At 41.9% G+C, this 21,640-nt stretch overlaps 1 protein-coding gene across 2 annotated transcripts in view; it reads left to right on the plus strand.

Moving 5' to 3' along the window:
* Window positions 1–21,640, plus strand: part of tbc1d4 (TBC1 domain family, member 4) — a 153,942-nt gene that overhangs the window by 65,478 nt on the left and 66,824 nt on the right. For both annotated transcript variants that reach the window (XM_064975640.1, XM_064975641.1), the window contains exons 10-11: window positions 13,752–13,880; window positions 16,943–16,996. In XM_064975640.1, the coding sequence (XP_064831712.1) occupies window positions 13,752–13,880; window positions 16,943–16,996 (183 nt within the window). The remainder of the gene's footprint in view (window positions 1–13,751; window positions 13,881–16,942; window positions 16,997–21,640) is intronic.

Here is a 21,640-nt window from a genome sequence, read left to right on the forward strand (position 1 = left end):
TTTTACTGACTCTGTGCAGATACAGGGATGTAGAGGAGCATAAATGCATGTAAACTCTGATGGTAGTATCAAATTCCCCAGTCGAGTGTACATTTTTATGCGGTGGTTTACTAGCGGTCAAGTTATTTGACCGGCGTTCAGTGGTCAACCATCTTTATTTTACTACTACATCCCTGCTTGCTTACTACATTGAACAAAAATATAAACGCAACATGTAAAGGGTTGGTCCCATGTTTCAGGAGTTGAAATAAAGAATCCCGAACATTTTCCATATGCACAAAAAGCTTACTTCTCTCAAATATTTTGCACAAATGTGTTTACATCCCTTTTAGTGAGCATTTCTCCTTTGCCAAGATAATCCATCCACCTGACAAGTGTGGAATATCAAGAAGCTGATTAAACAGCATGATCATTACACAGGGCACCTTGTGCTGGGAACAATAAAAGGCCACTCTAAAATGTGCAGTTTGTCACGCAACATAATGCCACAGATGTCTCAAGTTTTGAGTGAGCGTGTAATTGGCATGCTGACTGCAGGAATGTCCACCAGAGCTGTTGCCAAGATAATCTAATTTTAATTTCTCTACCATAAGCTGCCTCAAACGTTGTTTTAGAGAATTTGGCAGTACGTCCAACCGGCCTCACAACCTAACCACGCCATCGCAGGACCTCCATATCTGAGGAGTATTTCTGTCTGTAATAAAGCCCTTTTTTGAGGAAAAAGTAATTCTGATTGGATGGGCCTGGCTGCCAAGAGGATATATTCCCTCCCGGGCCCACCTATGGCTGCACCCCTGCTCAGTCATGTGAAAGTTTGAAAGTTCTATAACACTTTATAGTAACATTCAGTAATAAGTCTTTATTATTTTACCTTGAAGAGCATCAATACTGCTGGAGTGTCTACCAATGGAAGTAGAACATTTGAATGGTGATACAGCGCTCCTGTGTTTTTATATTTTTAGTACACTTTTTATACCTTTAAAACATTTGTTTTTAATTGTCTTATACTGAACAAAAATATAAGTGCAACATGCACCAATTTAAAATATTTTACTAAGTTACAGTTCATATCAGGAAATCAGTCAAAATTCATTAGGCCCTAATCTGTGGATGTTTTTTTATTTGACCTTTTATTTAACTAGGCAAGTCAGTTAAGAACTAATTCTTCTTTACAATAACAGCCTGGACGACGCTGGGCCAATTGTGCACCACCCTATGGGACTCCCAATCACGGCCGGATGTGATACAGCCTGGATTCGAACCAGGGACTGTAGTGACGCCTCTTGCTCTGAGATGCAGTGCCTTAGACCACTGCGTCCATGTGTGTGTTAACTATTTAACTGTACTAGAATGCTTAAAAGGCCGCTAAAATGTTCAATATCTGTTATCGGTATCGTTTTCTTGGCAAGGAAAATATTGGATATTGGCCAAAAATATCATATCGGTGCATCACTACTCGCTAACGTTAGCTGGCTGGCTTCCTAGCTGACGTTATTATTTGTTTCCCAGAGCCGTTTGCATTGTAGTTAGAGCCTAATGTTAGCTAGCTAACATTGAACCTGGTTTGATAGCTCCCAGCACTGTGGCATTGTTGGCACTGTTTGTTGTTTAACTAGCTAAAGTTAGCTGGCTGGCTCGTTAGCAAACATTTTGTGACTTGAGTGAACGTACACTTTGTTTACCTAGCTAGGTTCATTGTTTACCTAGCTAGCTAGCTATATGTCTTAAGCTAAAGTTAAATAATGTGTGTACAACATCTGTTGAATATGGCCAGTGTCAGTAAACGTCTGCCAAAAGCGTAATGAAATTGTTATCAGCAGAGCTGGTTCGGCTGTTTTTCATGTTATCCAGAGGTAAACAAATCATCGGTCAGAGCATCAATTGTGCGCTCCGAGAGCGAAACGAGATGGGTGGGGCTAAAGCTTAAGAGGGTGTGAACAATGCCGAATGGATGCAGACAAAGAGCTGTTCACTAGATAGAAAAACATTCAAAGGCCATTTTCTCAAAAGTGAGTTTACAAGTTGATCAACTTTCAAAGTAGAATTACTTTCCCATTGTTCCTCAAATGAAATGTATGATCTACCATTTTGTAGCTCTGAGTCTCTACTTTTATCCAATGTAAAAAGCACAATTTCAAAGACTGAATCCAGGTGGTGAGTTATATATGAAAGGGGCAAAAGTTATCTTGGCCAACATTAAGGAGGATCTTATAAAGCATTGACTCAAAAACAGCCCAACCCTGCTCAGGTTATTCTTCCGATTTTCACTATTTCACAACATTATCATACTGCTATAGATATTATTACATGTTCCCAGGGGTATTGTCAGTAATAATCTTGTGACCATGAAGTTTAATTGCACTCTGTTACTGCCCAATTGAGAAGGTATTATTTAAAATATAATAAATATGGATACTCTGCTGCTTTCAAATCATGTATCGGGCTTGGGCTGTTACATATCAATGTTTGATGTCAAAGATGGACCTTCTTCATATCTGGATAGGATGACACGAGCCCGGATATTTTGGTTCTCACAGAGATCCCGGATAAAGACATTGACAATACTGATTACAACATCCTCAGGTGTGGCGAAGGTCAAGAGCCATGCGTCCCCCGAAACACAACCAAGCCGCACTGCTTTTTGACACAATGCCTGCGTAACCTGGAAGCAAGCCACACCAATGTGTAGGAGGAAACACTGTACCCCTGGCGACTGTATCAGCGTGCATGTGCCTGGCCCACCACAGGAGTCACTAGAGCGCGATGGGACAAGGACATCCCTGCCACCCTAACCCGAACGACTTTGGGCCAATTGTGCACCACCCCATGGGTGGTCTTCTGGTCTCGAACCGGGATCTCTAGTTGCACAGCTAGCAACTGCGATGCAGTGCCTTAGACCACTGCGCCACTTGGAAGGCCCCTACAGGATTGTTACGATAAAGTGACATCTCCTAATTGCCACAGGACAAAATCACAGCGCCAATAGAGAAGGGGTGGCATTCCTTATGCTCCATACTTAACCAGCTGGATGACAGAGGTGCGTCATCCAGCCAAACATAACAGCATGGAGTTTAGCGGCTTAACAGTAAAATATTACATTTGGGAGAGGCAATCCTTCCATCTTGTACATACCGAGGTGTTTTTTACCTATCCTGTGTGTTTTATTATCCCAGATGAATGGATTGATAATTGAGTCCATTTGTTTATGAAAGGACTTAGGTATGAATACCAGGATGTTCTGGAATAGGTCAAGTGGTTATGGGAGGAAGACAATTTTAATGGAATTAATTCTTCCAAGCAGGGACATTGGGAGAATTCTCCAAAATACTATGTTCGCCTTGAGGTTTTGCATCAGAGAGGGAAAATTCTCTTTTAAATATTTGGTACATACAATATCTAGATAAGTCAATTTGTCTGAAGTTTACTTAAATGGAAGAAGGTCTAACCAAGAGGGGTTTGCATCCTTATGGGTATTAATTCGCTCTTGTTCCAATTTATTCTATATCCCGAGTGGAGATCGACCGATTATGATTTTTCAATGCCGATACCGATTATTGGAGGACCAAAAAATAGTCGATACCGATTTAATCAGACGATTTTTAAAAAACATTTTTTATTCATAATAATGACAATTACAACAATGCTGAATGAACACTTATTTTAACTTAATATAATATATCAATAAAATCAATTTAGCCTCAAATAAATAATGAAACATGTTAAATTTGGTTTAAATAATGCAAAAACGAAATGTTGGAGAAGAAAGTAAAAGTGCAATATGTGCTATGTAATAGAGCTAATGTTTACGTTCCTTGCTCAGAACATGAGAACATATGAAAGCTGGTGGTTCCTTTTAACAGGAGTCATCAATATTCCCAGGTAAGAAGTTGTAGGCTGTAGTTATTATAGGAATTATAGGACTATTTCTATCTATACCATTTGTATTTCATTAACCTTTGACTATTGGGTGTTCTTATAGGCACTTTAGTATTGCCAGTGTAACAGTATAGCTTCCGTCCCTCTCCTCGCTCCTACCTGGGCTTGAACCAGGAACACATCGACAACAGCCACACTTGAAGCAGCGTTACCCATGCAGAGCAAGGAGAACAACCACTCCAAGTCTCGCGAGTGATGTTTGAAACGCTATTAGCACGCACCTTGCTAACTAGCTAGCCATTTCACATCGGTTACACCAGCTTAATCTCGGGAGTTGATAGGCTTGAAGTCATAAACAGCGCAATACTTGAAACATTGCGAAGAGCTGCTGGCAAAACGCACAAAAGTACTGTTTGAATGAATGCTTACGAGCCTGCTGCTGCCTACCACCGCTCAGTCAGACTGCTCTATCAAATCATAGACTTAGTTATAACATAATAACACAGAGAAATAAAAGCCTTCGGTCATTAATATGGTCGAATCCGGAAACTATCATCTCGAAAACAAGACCATTATTCTTTCAGTGAAATAAGGAACCGGTCCGTATTTTATCTAATGGGTGGTATCCATAAGTCTAAATATTCCTGTTACATTGCACAACCTTCAATGTTATGTCATAATTACGTAGAATTCTGGCAAATTAGGCGGCCCAAACTGTTGCATATACACTGAAATACTCTCAAATTGTCTATAGGATTGAGGTCAAGGCTTTGTGATGTTTACTCCAATACCTTGACTTTGATGTACTTAAGCCATTTTGCCACAACTTTGAAAGTATGCTTGGGGTCATTGTCCATTTGGAAGACCCATTTGCGACCAAGCTTTAACTTCCCGACTGATGTCTTGAGACATTGCTTCAATATATCCACATAATTCTTCTACCTCATGATGCCATCTATTTTGTGAAGTGCTCCAGTCCCTCTTGCAGCAAAGCACCCCACAACATGATGCAGCCACCCCCGTGCTTTATGGTTGGGATGGTGTTCTTCGGCTTGCAAGCATCCCCCTTTTTCCTCCAAACACAAGGATGGTCATTATGGCCAAGTAGTTCTATTTTTGTTTCATCAGACCAGAGGATATTTCTCCAAAAAGTACAATATTTTTCCCCATGTGCAGTTGCAAACTGTAATCTGGCCTTTTTTATGATGGTTTTGGAGCAGTGGCTTCTTCCTTCCTGAGCGGCCTTTCAGGTTATGTCGATATAGGACTCATTTTACTGTGGAGATATATACTTTTGTACCTGTTTCCTCCAGCATCGTCACAAGGTCCTTTGCTGCTGTTCTGGGATTTATTGGCACTTTTCGCACCAAAGTACGTTCATCTCTAGGAGACAGAACATGTCTCCTTTCTGAGTGGTATGATGGCTACGTGGTCTCATGGTGTTTATACCATGGGGCAAAAAGTATTTAGTCATCCACCAATTGTGCAAGTTCTCCCACTTAAAAAGATGAGAGGCCTGTAATTTTCATCATAGGTACACTTCAACTATGACAGACAAAATGAGATTGTTTTTTTCTCCAGAAAGTCACATTGTAGGATTTTTAATTAATTTATTTGCAAATTATGGTGGAAAATAAGTATTTGGTCAATAACAAAAGTTTCTCAATACTTTGTTATATACCCTTTGTTGCCAATGACAGAGGTGAAGACTTACAGAAAACGTTTGACAAGGTTTTCACACACTGTTGCTGGTCTTTTGGCCCATTCCTCCATGCAAATCTCCTCTAGAGCAGTGATGTTTTGGGGCTGTTGCTGGGCAACACGGACTTGCAACTCCTTCAAAGATTTTCTATGGGGTTGAGATCTGGAGACTTGCTAGGCCACTCCAGGACCTTGAAATGCTTCTTATGAAGCCACTCCTTCGTTGCCCGGGCGATGTGTTTGGGATCATTGTCATACTGAAAGACCCAGTCACGTTTCATCTTCAATGCCCTTGCTGATGGAAGGAGGTTTTCACTGAAAATCTCACGATACATGGCCCCATTCATTCTTTCCTTTACACAGATCAGTCGTCCTGGTCCCTTTGCAGAAAAACAGCCCCAAAGCATGAGGTTTCCACCCCCATGTTTCACAGTAGGTATGGTGTTCTTTGGATGCAACTCAGCATTCTTTGTCCTCCAAACACGACGAGTTGAGTTTTACCAAAAAGTTCTATTTTTGTTTCATCTGACCATATGACATTCTCTTCTTCTGGATCATCCAAATGCTCTCTGGCAAACTTCAGACGGGCCTGGACATGTACTGGCTTAAGCAGGGGGACACGTCTGGCACTGCAGGATTTGAGTCCCTGGCGGCGTAGTGTGTTACTTTGGTCCCAGCTCTCTGCAGGTCATTCACTATGTCCCCCCGTGTGGTTCTGGGATTTTTGCTCACCGTTCTCGTGATCATTTTGACCCCACGGGGTGAGATCTTGCGTGGAGCCCCAGATCGAGGGAGATTAGCAGTGGTCTAGTATGTCTTCCATTTCCTAATAATTGCTCCCACAGTTGATTTCTTCAAACCAAGCTGCTTACCTATTGCAGATTGAGTCTTCCCAGCCTGGTGCAGGTCTACAATTTTGTTTCTGGTGTCCTTTGACAGCTCTTTGGTCTTGGCCATAGTGGAGTTTGGAGTCTGACTGTATGAGGTTGTGGACAGGTGTCTTTTGTGCTGATAACAAGTTCAAACATGTGCCATTAATACAGGTAACGAGTGGAGGACAGAGGAGCCTCTTAAAGAAGTTGTAACAGGTCTGTGAGAGCCAGAAATCTTGCTTGTTTGTAGGTGACCAAATACTTATTTTCCACCATAATTTGCAAATAAATTCATTAAAAAGGATTTTCTGGATTTTTTTTCTCATTTTGTCTGTCATAGTTGAAGTGTACCTATGATGAAAATGACAGGTCTCTCTCATCTTTTTAAGTGGGAGAACTTGCACAATTGGTGGCTGACTAAATACTTTTTTGCCCCACTCTACTTGCGTATTCTTTTTTGTACAGACAATCGTGGTACCTTCAAGCTTTTGGATAATGTTCCCAAGGATGAACCAGACTTGTGGGGGTCTACATTTTTTTTCTTGGCTGATTTCTTTTGATTTTCCCATGATGTCAAGCCAAGAGGCACTGAGTGTGAAGGTAGGCCTTGAAATACATCCACAGGTACACCTCCAATTGACTCAAATTATGTAAATTTAGAAAAGGCATGACATCATATTCTGGAATTTTCCAAGCTGTTAAATGGCACAGTCAACTTGGAGTATGTACAGTTGTGACTGTCGTTTTGAGAATGACACAAATATTAATTTTCACAAAGTCTGCTGCCTCACTTTGTATGATGGAAGTTTGTATATACTCCACAATGTTATGAAGAGTGATCAGATGAATTGCAATTAATTGCAAAGTCCCTCTTCGCCATGCAAATTAACTGAATTCCCCAAAAATATTTATTCTGCATTTCAGCCCTGCCTCAAAATGACCAGCTGACATCATGTCAGTGATTCTCTCGTTAACACAGGTGTGAGTGTTGACGAGGACAAGGCTGGAGATCACTCTGTCATGCTGATTGAGTTTGAATAACAGACTGGAAGCTTCAAAAGGAGGGTGGTGCATGGAATCATTGTTCTTCCTCTGTCAACCATGGTTACCTGCAAGGAAACATCATTGCTTTGATCAAAAAGGGCTTCACAGGCAAGGATATTACTTCCAGTAAGATTGCACCTAAGTCAACCATTTATCGGATCATCAACACCTTCAATTGTTGTGAAGAAGGCTTCAGGGCGCCCAAGAAATTCCAGCAAGCGCCAGGACCGTCTCCTAAAGTTGATTCAGCTGCGGGATCGGGGCACCACCAGTACAGAGCTTGGTCAGGAATGGCAGCAGGCAGGTGTGAGTGCATCTGCACGCACAGTGAGGCAAAGACTTTTGGAGGATGGCCTGGTGTCAAGAAGGGCAGCAAAGAAGCCATTTCTCTCCAGGAAAACATCAGGGACAGACTGATATTCTGCAAAAGGTACAGGGATTGGACTGCTGAGGACTGGGGTAAGGTCATTCTCTCTGATGAATCCCCTTTCCGATTGTTAAAGCATCCTGAGACCATTCATGTGTGGGTTTGCTTCTCAGCCAAGGGAGTGGGCTCACTCACAATTTTGCCTAAGAACACCGCCATGAATAAAGAATGGTACCAACACATTCTCAGAGAACAACTTCACCCAACCACCCAGGTGACAGTTTGGTGACAAACAATGTCTTTTCCAGCATGATGGAGCACCTTGCCATAAGTCAAAAGCGATAACTAAGTGGCCCAGGCAACAAAACATTGATATTTTGGGTCCATGGCCAGGAAACTCCCCAGACCTTAATCCCATTGAGAACTTGTGGTCAATCCTCAAGAGGCGGGTGGACAAAACAAAAACCCACAAATTCTGACAAACTCCAAGCATTGATTATGCAAGAATGGGCTGCCATCAGTCAGGATATGGCCAGAAGTTAATTGACAGCATGCCAGGGTGGATTGCAGAGGTCTTGAAAAAGAAGGGTCAACACTGCAAATATTGACTTTGCATCAACTTCATGTAATTGTCAATAAAAGCCTTTGACACTTATGAAATGCTTATAATTATACTTCAGCATTCCATAGTAACATCAGACAAAAGTATCTAGACACTGAAGCAGCAAACTTAATATTTGTGTCATTCTCAAAACTTTAGGCGACGACTGTAAACTTTTGACCCACTGGGATTGTGATACAGTAAATTATAAGTGAAATAATCTGTCTGTAAAAAAATGCTGGAAAAATTACTTGTCATGCACAAAGTAAATGTCCAAACCAACTTGCCAAAACTATAGTTTGTTAACAAGTAATTTGTGTAGTGGTTGAAAAACAAGTTTTTGACTCCAACCTAAGTGTATGTAAACTTCCGACTTCTTCAACTTTATCTCTCTATCCATCTGTCTCTCGTCTGCAGGTATGTTTTGATGTAAGAGAGGAAGCCAGTCCTGTCATCTCCACCTCACCCGCTCTTAAGATAACCTTCGGGCTGACTGGGAGCCCAAGGCTTGTTGGGAGACACCACAAGACACTCTATGTAATTTTGATGAACTGAGAGAATATTAGGGTAGCACTGTGATTCATTAATCATATGCTGTCTTCCCTGCTCCTCTTTTACCCCTTTCGTTTCCTGTCTTCTACACCCCCCTCTCACCACCACCACTTTTTTTTATAATGCACAACATATGTGCATTGAAGTACAGATTGAACTTGTATTTATAATATTACAATTATCGTAATTATAATGCATTATGTATTTATAACACCTGGATAATGAACTTCTTTCAATAAAGTGTTTCACAATCTCCACTCGTTGAAATTAAGTATCTCATTGAAATACTATCATGTGTCCTCAGATTAATGCAGATGAAGGGAGTTAGATAGACATGGATGTATTTCTGTATATATGAATTACAAATCAGCCTTTACTTAAATCATTTTTCCAGTCTATTGCATAGTTACAATGTGTAATCATTGATGTCCCAGGAGCAGGAGTGGTAAACACTGTTGAAGTGTATAATTGTAATACATACAGTGCCTTGCGAAAGTATTCGGCCCCCTTGAACTTTGCGACCTTTTGCCACATTTCATGCTTCAAACATAGATTTAAAACTATTTTTTTGTGAAGAATCAAAAACAAGTGGGACACAATCATGAAGTGGAACGACATTTATTGGATATTTCAAACTTTTTTAACAAATCAAAAACTGAAAAATTGGGCGTGCAAAATTATTCAGCCCCTTTACTTTCAGTGCAGCAAACTCTCTCCAGAAGTTCAGTGAGGATCTCTGAATGATCCAATGTTGACCTAAATGACTAATGATGATAAATACAATCCACCTGTGTGTAATCAAGTCTCCGTATAAATGCACCTGCACTGTGATAGTCTCAGAGGTCCGTTAAAAGCGCAGAGAGCATCATGAAGAACAAGGAACACACTAGGCAAGTCCGAGATACTGTTGTGAAGAAGTTTAAAGCCGGATTTGGATACAAAAAGATTTCCCAAGCTTTAAACATCCCAAGGAGCACTGTGCAAGCGATTTAATATTGAAATGGAAGGAGTATCAGACCACTGCTAATCTACCAAGACCTGGCCGTCCCTCTAAACTTTCAGCTCATACAAGGAGAAGACTGATCAGAGATGCAGCCAAGAGGCCCATGATCACTCTGGATGAACTGCAGAGATCTACAGCTGAGGTGGGAGACTCTGTCCATAGGACAACAATCAGTATATTGCACAAATCTGGCCTTTATGGAAGAGTGGCAAGAAGAAAGCCATTTCTTAAAGATATCCATAAAAAGTGTTGTTTAAAGTTTGCCACAAGCCACCTGGGAGACACACCAAACATGTGGAAGCAGGTGCTCTGGTCAGATGAAACCAAAATTGAACTTTTTGGCAACAATGCAAAACGTTATGTTTGGCGTAAAAGCAACACAGCTCATTACCCTGAACACACCATCTCCACTGTCAAACATGGTGGTGGCAGCATCATGGTTTGGGCCTGCTTTTCTTCAGTAGGGACAGGGAAGATGGTTAAAATTGATGGGAAGATGGATGGAGCCAAATACAGGACCATTCTGGAAGAAAACCTGATGGAGTCTGCAAAAGACCTGAGACTGGGACGGAGATTTGTCTTCCAACAAGACAATGATCCAAAACATAAAGCAAAATCTACAATGGAATGGTTCAAAAATAAACATATCCAGGTGTTAGAATTGCCAAGTCAAAGTCCAAACCTGAATCCAATCGAGAATCTGTTGAAAGAACTGAAAACTGCTGTTCACAAATGCTCTCCATCCAATCTCACTGAGCTCGAGCTGTTTTGCAAGGAGCAATGGGAAAAAATTTCAGTCTCTCGATGTGCAAAACTGATAGAGACATACCCCAAGCGACTTACAGCTGTAATCGCAGCAAAAGGTGGCGCTACAAAGTATTAACTTAAGGGGGCTGAATAATTTTGCACGCCCAATTTTCCAGTTTTTTATTTGTTAAAGTTTGAAATATCCAATAAATGTCGTTCCACTTCATGATTGTGTCCCACTTGTTGATTCTTCACAAAAAAATACAATTTTATATCTTTATGTTTGAAGCCTGAAATGTGGCAAAAGGTCGCAAAGTTCAAGGGGGCCGAATACTTTCGCAAGGCACTGTACATGTAGACACAGCATCATTCAAAGAATGGAGTTTGATACACCTGGTATTGGATATGACTGAAAAATAATGTCTCAGAGATTCATACCTGAATCGCACCTTTATTTGCCAAGGAAGAATACATGATCAGTGATTATATTCAATGTACAGGCTACAATGTGGGAACCTCATGAGTGATAATAACCACAGTACGTGTATATAGGACTTGCATCCTTGGCACAATAAAGTTATTATATTCTACTCTATCCATAGGCTTCATTAATGCCATTCAGACTTGTAGTTGATACAACAACTATGATAGCTGAGGTTCATAGGTTCTGAACTAATATTCATACCAAACGTTTTAGGGTCCATACACAGATCGGCAACATACTGTTGCTAGCTACACATTCATAGGCATAGTTTTTTTAAAATCCTCCACAACACAATAAGCAAATAAATAGTTAGACTTTGTTACTTCAGCGCAATTGCATGGCAAATATAAGCAAGGCAAGCAGTTTGCAATTTGCAGTAAATGCTTTAGCTAGCTAGATTCTTTACATCCACTGTTTCTCAAGAGTCCCTAAAACATTAAACAACACGCATTACACATTCATACTCATGTCATAACACTAGCTAACTAGCTGGCTAATGTTAGCTAGTCAGCTAACTTGCCAAATAGCGATTTTCGTAAATTAACTTCATGACAAAGACGTATGCACAAATGTCTGTCTCTACATTAACTAACATATTTCTCTCAATCGTAGAGTTTTTACTTGACTCGTTATGCCGTTATAACTACTTACATCTGCTTCCACCGTAATGTTTTGTCAGACATTTTTGCATGAAGAAAGTCACCAGGTGGCTTGCGTCAAATTCATCATTGGAACCACTCAATATGATTGGTCATATAAAAACCTTGGGACCCAAATGCATAATGAGTGCTCTAACTCCCCCTTGTGGTGGTCTGGAGCAATGAAGCCGTGACGCTGGGTACCTCTAAGTCCCGCGGTGCAAGCTCGCAACTTTTAACTTCTTATGGTATAGGAGACGCTTGCGTCTCACTTAGGAAAAAAAACAACAGGGAAAGTGCAGGGCGGCAAATTCAAATAATTATATAAAATCAAACATTCATTAAATCACACATGTAAGATACTCAATTAAAGCTACACTAGTTGTGAATCCAGCCAACATATCAGATTTTAAAAAGCTTTTCGGCAAAAGCATAAGAAGCTATTATCTGATGATAGCACCAGCAGTAAACAAAGGGGGTAGCATATTTCAACCCTGCAGGCGCTACACAAAATGCTGAAATAAGATATAAAACATGCATTACCTTTGACGAGCTTCTTTTGTTGGCACTCCAATATGTCCCATAAACATCACATTTGGTGATTTTTTTCCCCCCCGATTAATTCCATCCATATATACCCAAAATGTCCATTTATAAAGGCCGTTTGATCCAGAAAAAAGAACGTCACTACAAAACATTTCAAAAGTTACCTAGAAACTTTGCCAAAATATTTCAAACTACTTTTGTAATACAACTTTAGGTATTTTTAAATGTTAATAATCGATCAAATTGAAGACGTGGCAATCTGTATTCAATACAGCAAGTAAACGAACCATGCTCCTTTTTACGTCTTGCGCAACTCTCAATAGGGTAACCTTGTTCCAGTGCTGCTTCTTCTTTGCACAAATGAATAACATCAACCAAATTCCAAAGACTGGTAACATCCAGTGGAAGTGGTAGGAACTGTAAAATGGTCCCTATCAAATATCCTTTGGCAAAGACAACAGAGGGAACGGTCAGAGGGAACGGTCAGAGGCAAAAAAGAGAAAAAAATCTGAACAGTTAGTCCTCGGGGTTTTGCCTGCTACATAAGTTCTGTTATAGTCAGTGTTTTCTATCCACATCTACTAATCATATGCATATCATATATTCCTGGCATGAGTAGCATGAAGTTGAAATTGGGCACGCTATTTATCCAAAAATAAAAATGCTGCCCCCTATACCTTAAGAGGTTATTAAAGGAGGAACCACTGTAGTTTCCCGAATCTGGTCACAGATGTGGGAACTCCTTCAAGACTGTTGGAAAAGCATTCCAGGTGAATCTGGTTGAGAGAATGCCAAGAGTGTGCAAAGCTGTCATCAAGGCTTAGGGTGGCTATTTGAAGAATCTCAAGTATAATTTAACACTTTTTTGGTTACAACATCATTCCATAATGTGTTATTTCATAGTATTGATGTCTTCACTATTATACAGTTTAGAAAATAGTAAAAAGAAAAACCCTTGGTGTTCTCAATGTTTTGACCGGTAGTATTACTTTAGATTAGGGACTCCAAAAAGACTTGACTGGTGATGAGTAAATGGTTTATAAGGACTAATGTGAAACATTATGAATGCCTTAGAAATGGTTTCTACTGAACGGTATTATGAAGTGTTACTGAAAGTTCTTTGTAACTATGTTCACAAGTTCTGTGTTATACACAGAATAGTACAGGTTTGGGCTATGATTGAATTTTTTAAGAAATATTTTTTAAACTTTCTTTTCTCTGCATTTAAACAGCACTGTTGCCCCAAATAGAACCAGGTTGTTGTAGTGTTTTCGACAGTGGCGTAACCTCTGACCTTTGACCTTTATCTGTGTGTACCAGAAAACCCCCAACACCACAACCGCACCAGCGGACAGCACAGCAGCGACGGGCGGCCGCTTCAAACTGGACATCCTGAAGAACAAGGCCAAGAGCTCGCTGACCAGCTCACTGGAGAACATTTTCTCACGGGTACTCCCACTATGGCTATCTCTGTCTTTTAATCTATAGGTCTCTATTTATTATTCTCTTTCTATTAAGTCTGTCCTGTCTCCCTCACTGTCCCTGTCTTTCTCACTCTCTGTCTATCAGCCAGTCTCTTTCTCTCTTTCCCCTCCTTCCCTGCCCTTCTCTTTCTGTCTTTTTCTGTGTCTGAGAATATCTTCTCAAGAGTTCCAAATATCTGTCTTGTCTCACCCTGTTTCTTATCTTGGTCTTTTTCTTTGTAATGGGTGTCCATGAATCTGAAACCTTTGCTGCCATCTGTTACTATTGTAAATGCATATCCTTAGAATACAGTGCATGCAGAAAGTATTCAGAGCCCTGGACTTTTCCACATTTTGTTAGGTTACAGCCTTATTCTGAAATTGATTAAATATAAAAGGTTCCTCATCAATCTACACACAATACCTTATGATGACAAAGCGAGAAGAGGTTTTTAAAATTTGTAGCAAATTTATTATATAAAAAAACGTATATACCTTATTTACACAAGTATTCAGACCCTTTGATATGAGAATCGAAATTGAGCGCAGGTGCATCCTGTTTCCTTAGATCATCATTGAGATGTTTGTACAACTTGATTGGAGTCCACCTGTGAGAAATTCATTTGATTGGACATGATTTGGAAAGGCACACACCTGTCTCACAGTTGCCAGAGCATGCCAGAGCAAAAACCAAGCCATGATGTCGAAGGAATTGTCCGTAGTGCTCAGAGACAGGATTGTCTCAAGGCACAGATCTGGGGAAGGGCACCAAAAAAAAGTGCTGCATTGAAGGTCCAATATCACAGTGGCCTCCATCATTCTTAAATGGAAGAAGTTTGGAACCACCAATACTCTTCTTAGAGCTGGCCGCCCAGCCAAACTGAGCAATCAGGGGAGAAGGGCCTTGGTCAGGGAGAAGCCGAGAGCTCCAGAATTCCTCTGTGGAGATGGGAGAACCTTTCAATAGGACAACCAATCTCTGTTTCACTCCACCAATCAGGCCTTTATGGTAGAGTGGCCAGACGGAAGACTCTCCTCATTGAAAGGCACATGACAGTCCACTTGGAGTTTGCCAAAAAGCACATTTTATTTATTTATTTAACCTTTATTTAACTAGGCAAGTAAATTCTTATTTACAATGACAGCCTACCGGGGAACAGTGGGTTAACTGCCTTGTTCAGGGGCAGAACGACAGATTTTTACCTTGTCAGCTCAGGAATTCGATCCAGCAACCTTTCAGTTACTGGCCCAACGCTCTAACCACTAGGCTACCTGCTGCCCCAAAGATATGGTTTAAACGTTGACTGGCTTTCTTTCCTCAAGCTGCAAAGAACCCTTTACTGGCTCAAACAGCCGACCAATCAGCCTTCTACTAACCTTTAGTAAACTTTATTTTTTTTAAATGGTTTGACCAAATAAAATGCTATTTCACAGTAAACAAATCAACAACATAATTTAAGTAGGGGCGGCAGGGTAGCCTAGTGGTTAGAGCGTTGGACTAGTAATCGGAAGTAATCGGAAGGTTGCGAGTTCAAACCCCCGAGCTGACAAGGAACAAATCTGTCGTTCTGCCCCTGAACAGGCAGTTAACCCACTGTTCCCATGCCGTCATTGAAAATAAGAATTTGTTCTTAACTGACTTGCCTGGTTAAATAAAGGTAAAATAAATAAAAAATAGAGCATTTAACATGTACAGCACATGCTGACCAGACCGGACACGTCGCGTGCGCGAGCGTCGCAAAGGGGGAGAGATGACTAGAAACGATTCGGTTGGCTGTTTTATGTGTGAATTAATTGTCGGAGTTGAGGACCTTGTGCATTTCAGGTAAAATAACAACTCAATGTTTATATCCCAGGACAAATTAGCTAGCAACAGCAAGCTAGCTAAATAGGACAAATTAGCCAGCAAGTGCAAGCTAACTAGCTAAATTGCCATACATATTTAATGCTTTTCGACCTGTTCCCAAATTTATGGCATTGGTTCAGAGTTTGTTGTGATATTTTAACCTGTGTGTCGTGATCGCGTTTGGTGTGGGGGTACAAAATAAATGTGTGCACGTGCGCGCGCAGCCGGTTTGGGTTCCGTGTTACACAAATGACTGATGATTGAGAGGAATTGATACTAAAAAGATTGTGGGAGCTGTTTTGTTAGACTTAAGTACAGCTTTTGACATTGCGGATCATAATCTGCTGCTGGAAAAACTTAATTGTTATGGCTTTACATCCCCTGCATTACTGTGGATAGAGAGATACCTCTCTATCAGAACACAGAGGGTGTTCTTTAATGGAAGCCTCTCCAACATACTGTAATACAGGTAGGATCAGACTTTTTCAATCTGTACTAATGACCTGCCACTGGCTCTGAGTAAAGGCTGTGTGTCTATGTATGCTGATGACTCAACACTATACACATCAGCTATTACAGCAAGGGAAATCACTGCACCACTTAACAAGGAGCTGCAGTCAGTTTCTGAATGGGTGGCAAGAAATAAGTTAGTCCTAAATATTTCAAAAACTAAAAGCATTGTATTTGGGACAAATACCGCACAAGACATGCCACCAGAGGTCTCTTCACAGTCCAAGTCCAGAACAAACTATGGGTGGCGCACAGTACTTTATTGAGCCACGACTACATGGAACTCTATTCCACATCAAGTAACTCATGCAGCAGTGAAATTAGGTCAAATAAAAACAGATAAAATGCACCTTATAGAACAGCAAGGACTGTGACCAGACACACACACAGGCTCAGACACATGCGTGCGCACACACACATGATAACATACGCACTATACACACATGTACACATGGATTTTGTGTTGTGGAAATGTGTGTGAGGGCACATTCAAGGCCTCGGGTGGAATATTGAAATTATCCAATTGATGTGAGAACTCACTTGTCAATTGCTATCAGGCGTAGGGACACGTTTTTGATATTCCACGTCAGCAAAATATTGAACCTGTTTGAAATCAGGTTCAGTTATGTAACGTGCGGCTCACAAAAAGTTCACACATTTACATCAATAATATTTATCTCTTCTCTCCTCAGGGCGCCAACCAGATGAGAGGTCGCCTGGGAAGCATGGGGGGGAGCTTTGAGAGAGTGAGTATTCCAAAATTCCCAGAGCATCTCACTCGATGGTAGCAGTCTCTCTCTTTCTCTCTCTCTCTCCCCCGTCTCTCACCCTCGCTCTCTTCTCCCCCCTCTCTCACTCCCTCTCTGTCTCTCGTCCCCTCTTTCTCGCTCTCTTTCCCCCTCTTTCTCTCCCCCTCTTCCTCTGTTCAAATTGTGCTATTGAAAGAAATGATCACATAGGAACTACTGTACTGTGCCATGTTGCTAAATCATAATCAAATCAAATGTATTTACATAGCCCTTCTTACATCAGCTGATATCTCAAAGTGCTGTACAGAAACCCAGTCTAAAACCCCAAACAGCAAGCAATGCAGGTGTAGAAGCACGGTGGCTAGGAAAAACACACTAGAAAGGCCAAAACCTAGGAAGAAACCTAGAGAGGAACCAGGCTGTGAGGGGTGGCCAGTCCTCTTCTGGCTGTGCCGGGAGGAGATTATAACAGAACATGGCCAAGATGTTCAAATGTTCATAAATGACCAGCAGGGTCTAATAATAATAAACACAGTGGTTGTCGAGGGTCCAACAGGTTTTTATTTATTTATTTTTTATTTTTTCACCTTTATTTAACCAGGTAGGCTAGTTGGGAACAAGTTCTCATTTGCAACTGCAACCTGGCCAAGATAAAGCATAGCAATTCGACACATACAATAACACAGATTTACACATGGAATAAACAAAACATACAGTCAATAATACAGTAGAACAAAAGAAAACAAAAAGTCTATATTCAGTGAGTGCAAATGAGGTAAGTTAAGGAAATAAATAGGCCATGGTGGCGAAGTAATTACAATATAGCAATTAAACACTGGAATGGTAGATCGGCAGAAGATGAATGTGCAGGTAGAGATACTGGGGTGCAAACGAGCAAAATAAATAAATACCAGTATGGGGATGAGGTAGGTAGATAGATTAGCTGTTTACAGATAGGCTAAGTACAGGTGCAGTGATCTGTAAACTGCTCTGACAGCTGGTGCTTAAAGCTAGTGAGGGAGATGTGAGTCTCCAGCTTCAGAGAGTTTTGCAATTCGTTCCAGTCATGGGCAGCAGAGAACTGGAAGGAAAGACGACCAAAGGAGGAATTGGATTTGGGGGTGACCAGTGAGATGTAGCACGTGCTCCAGCAGGTATGAGTGGGTGCTGCTATGGTGACCAGTGAGCTGAGATAAGGGGGGACTTTACCTAGCAGAGACTTGTAGATAACCTGTAGCCAGTGGGTTTGGCGACAAGTATGAAGCGAGGGCCAACCAACGAGAGCATACAGGTCACAATGGTGGGTAGTATATGGGGCTTTGGTGACAAAATGGATGGCACTGTGATAGACTGCATCCAGTTTGTTGAGTAGGGTGTTGGAGGCTATTTTATAGATGACATCACCGAAGTCGAGTTTCGGTAGGATGGTCAGTTTTACGAGGGTATGTTTGGCGATATAGGAAGCCGATTCTAGATTTAATTTTGGATTTGAGATGCTTAATGTGAGCCTGGAAGGAGAGTTTACAGTCTAACCAGACACCCAGGTATTTGTAGTTGTCCACGTATTCTAAGTCAGAGCTGTCTAGAGTTGTGATGCTGGACGGGCGAGCAGGTGCGGGCAGTGATCGATTGAAAAGCATGCGTTTAAGAGCAGTTGGAGGCCACGGAAGGAGAGTTGTATGGCATTGAAGCTCGTCTGGAGGTTAGTTAACACAGTGTCCAAGGAGTGGCCAGAAGTATACAGAATGGTATCGTCTGCATAGAGGTAGATCAGAGAATCACCAGCAGCAAGAGCAACATCATTGATGTATACAGAAAAGAGAGTCGGCCTGAGAATTGAACCCTGTGGCACACCCATAGAGACTGTCAGAGGTCCAGACAACAGGCCCTCCGATTTGACACACTGAACTCTATCACAGAAGTAGTTGGTAAACCAGGCGAGGCAATCAATTGAGAAACCAAGGCTGTCGAGTCTGCCAATAAGAATGTTGTGATTGACAGAGTCGAAAGCCTTGGCCAGGTTGATGAATACGGCTGCACAGTAATGTCTCTTATCGATGGTGGTTATGATGTTGTTTAGAACCTTGAGCGTGGCTGAGGTGCACCCATGACCAGCTTTGAAACCAGATTGCATAGCGGAGAAGGTATGGTGGGATTCGAAATGGTCAGTAATCTGTTTGTTAACTTGACTTTCGAAGACCTTAGAAAGACAGGGTAGGATAGATATAGGTCTGTAGCAGTTTGGGTCTAGAGTGTCACCCCCTTTGAAGAGGGGGATGACCGCGGCAGCTTTCCAATCTTTGGGAATCTCAGACGATACGAAAGAGAGGTTGCACAGGCTAGTAATAGGGGTTGCAACAATTTTGGCAAATCATTTTTAGAAAGAGAGGGTCCAGATTGTCTAGCCCGGCTGATTTGTAGGGGTCCAGATTTTGCAGCTCTTTCAGAAAATCGGCTATCTGGATTTGGGTAAAGGAGAAAGGGTGGGGGCTTTGGCGGGTTGCTGTGGAGGGTGCCGGGCAGCTGACCGGGGTAGGGGTAGCCATGTGGAAAGCATGGCCAGCCGTAGAGAAACTCTTATTGAAATTCTCAATTATAGTGGATTTATCAGAGGTGACAGTGTTTCCTAGCCTCAGAGCAGTTGGCAGCTGGGAGGAGTTGCTCTTATTCTCCATGGACTTTACAGTGTCCCAGAAGTTTTTTGAGTTAGTACTACAGGATGCAAATTTCTGTTTGAAAAAGCTTGCCTTAGCTTTTCTAACTGCCTGTTTATATTTGTTCCTAACTTCCCTGAAAAGTTGCATATCACGAGGGCTATTCGATGCTAATGCAGAACGCCACAGGATGTTTTTGTGCTGGTCAAGGGTAGACAGGTCTGGCGCAAACCAAGGACTATATCTATTCCTAGATCTAATTTTTTTGAGAGGGGCATGCTTATTTAAGATGGTGAGGAAGGCACTTTTAAAGAATAGCCAGGCATCATCTACTGACGGGATGAGGTCAATGTCATTCCAGGATACCCCGGCCAGGTCGATTAGAAAGGCCTGCTCGCAGAAGTGTTTCAGGGAGCGTTTGACAGTGATGAGGGGTGGTCGTTTGGTCGCAGACCCATTACGGATGCAGGCAATGAGGCAGTGATTGCTGAGATCTTGATTGAAAACAGCAGAGGTGTATTTGGAGGGCGAATTAGTTAGGATGACATCTATGAGGGTTCCCGTGTTTACTGATTTGGGGTTGTACCTGGTAGGTTCATTGATAATTTGTGTGAGATTGAGGGCATCAAGCTTAGTTTGTAGTATGGCCGGGGTGTTAAGCTTGTCCAAGTTTAGGTCACCTAGTAGCACGAGCTCAGAAGATAGATGGGGGAAATCATTTCACATATAGTATCGAGGGCACAGCTGGGGGCAGAGGGAGGTCTATAGCAAGCGGCAACAGTGAGAGACTTGTTTCTGGAAAGGTGAATTTTTAGAAGTAGTAGCTCAAATTGTTTGGGTACAGACTAAGCCTGCAGAGTTCTGTATTACTTTCTATCTCTGCAGTAGATTGCAACACCGCCCCCTTTGGCAGTTCTATCTTGGCGTAAAACGTTATAGTCAGCAATGGAGATTTCAGAGTGTGCTAAAGCAGTGAGTTAAACAAACTTAGGGATTAGGCTTCTAATGTTAACATGCATGAAACCAAGGCTTTACGTTTACAGAAGTCAACAAATGAGAGCACCTGGGGGGTGGGAGTGGAGCTAGGCATTGCAGGACCTGGAGTAACGTCCACATCACCAGAGGAACAGAGGAGAAGTAGGATAAGGGTACAGCTAAAGACTATACGAACTGGCCGTCTAGCACGTTCAGAACAGAGAGTAAAAGGAGCAGGTTTCTGGGCACGATAGCATAGATTCAAGGCATAGTGTACAGACAAAGGTAAGGTAGGATGTGAGTACATTGGAGGTAAACCTAGGCATTGAGTAATGAAGAGAGAGATATAGTCTCGAGAGATGTTTAAACCAGGTGATGTCATCGCATATGTAGGAGGTGGAACAACATGGTCAGTTAAGGCATATTGAGCAGGGCTAGAGGCTCTACAGTGAAATAAGACAGTAATCACTAACCAGGACAGTAATGGACAAGGCATAGTGATATTAGAGAGAGGCATGCGTAGCCAAGTAAACATATGGGTCCAGTGAGTGCTTGGGCTGGCTGGGGACATGGCGATTCAGCTAGCTAGCAGTTAGCAGGCCGGGTTAGCAAGCAAACAGTTAGCATGGGTTAGCAGTTAGTAGACCAGTGCAAGCTAGCTAGCTAGCAGTTATCAGACCGGGTTAGCAAGCAAGCAGTGAGCAAGGGCTAGCAGTTAGCAGACCGGGTTGGCAAGCAAGCAGTTAGCAAGGGCTAGCAGTCCGGACAGGCAAGCTAGCAGTTAGCAGACCAGGGCCCGGCAGTTTAGCAGTTAGCAGACCGGGTTAGCAAGCAAGCAGATAGCAGGGGCTAGAAAGTTAGCCTTTGGGGGGGGGGGGGTGTCGCGATGGGGGTGAGTCTGTTTTTGCCTCTTCATGCGGTGACGTCGATAGACCAGTCGTGTAATTAGTAGGGTTCCAAGTTGCTCTAGGTAGCTAGCAGGCTGATATTGTAGCCCTGGAGTATGCTTCGG

Source organism: Oncorhynchus masou, chromosome 10 (assembly GCF_036934945.1).
Source record: "Oncorhynchus masou masou isolate Uvic2021 chromosome 10, UVic_Omas_1.1, whole genome shotgun sequence".
In the NCBI taxonomy this organism is placed as follows: Eukaryota; Metazoa; Chordata; class Actinopteri; order Salmoniformes; family Salmonidae; genus Oncorhynchus; species Oncorhynchus masou.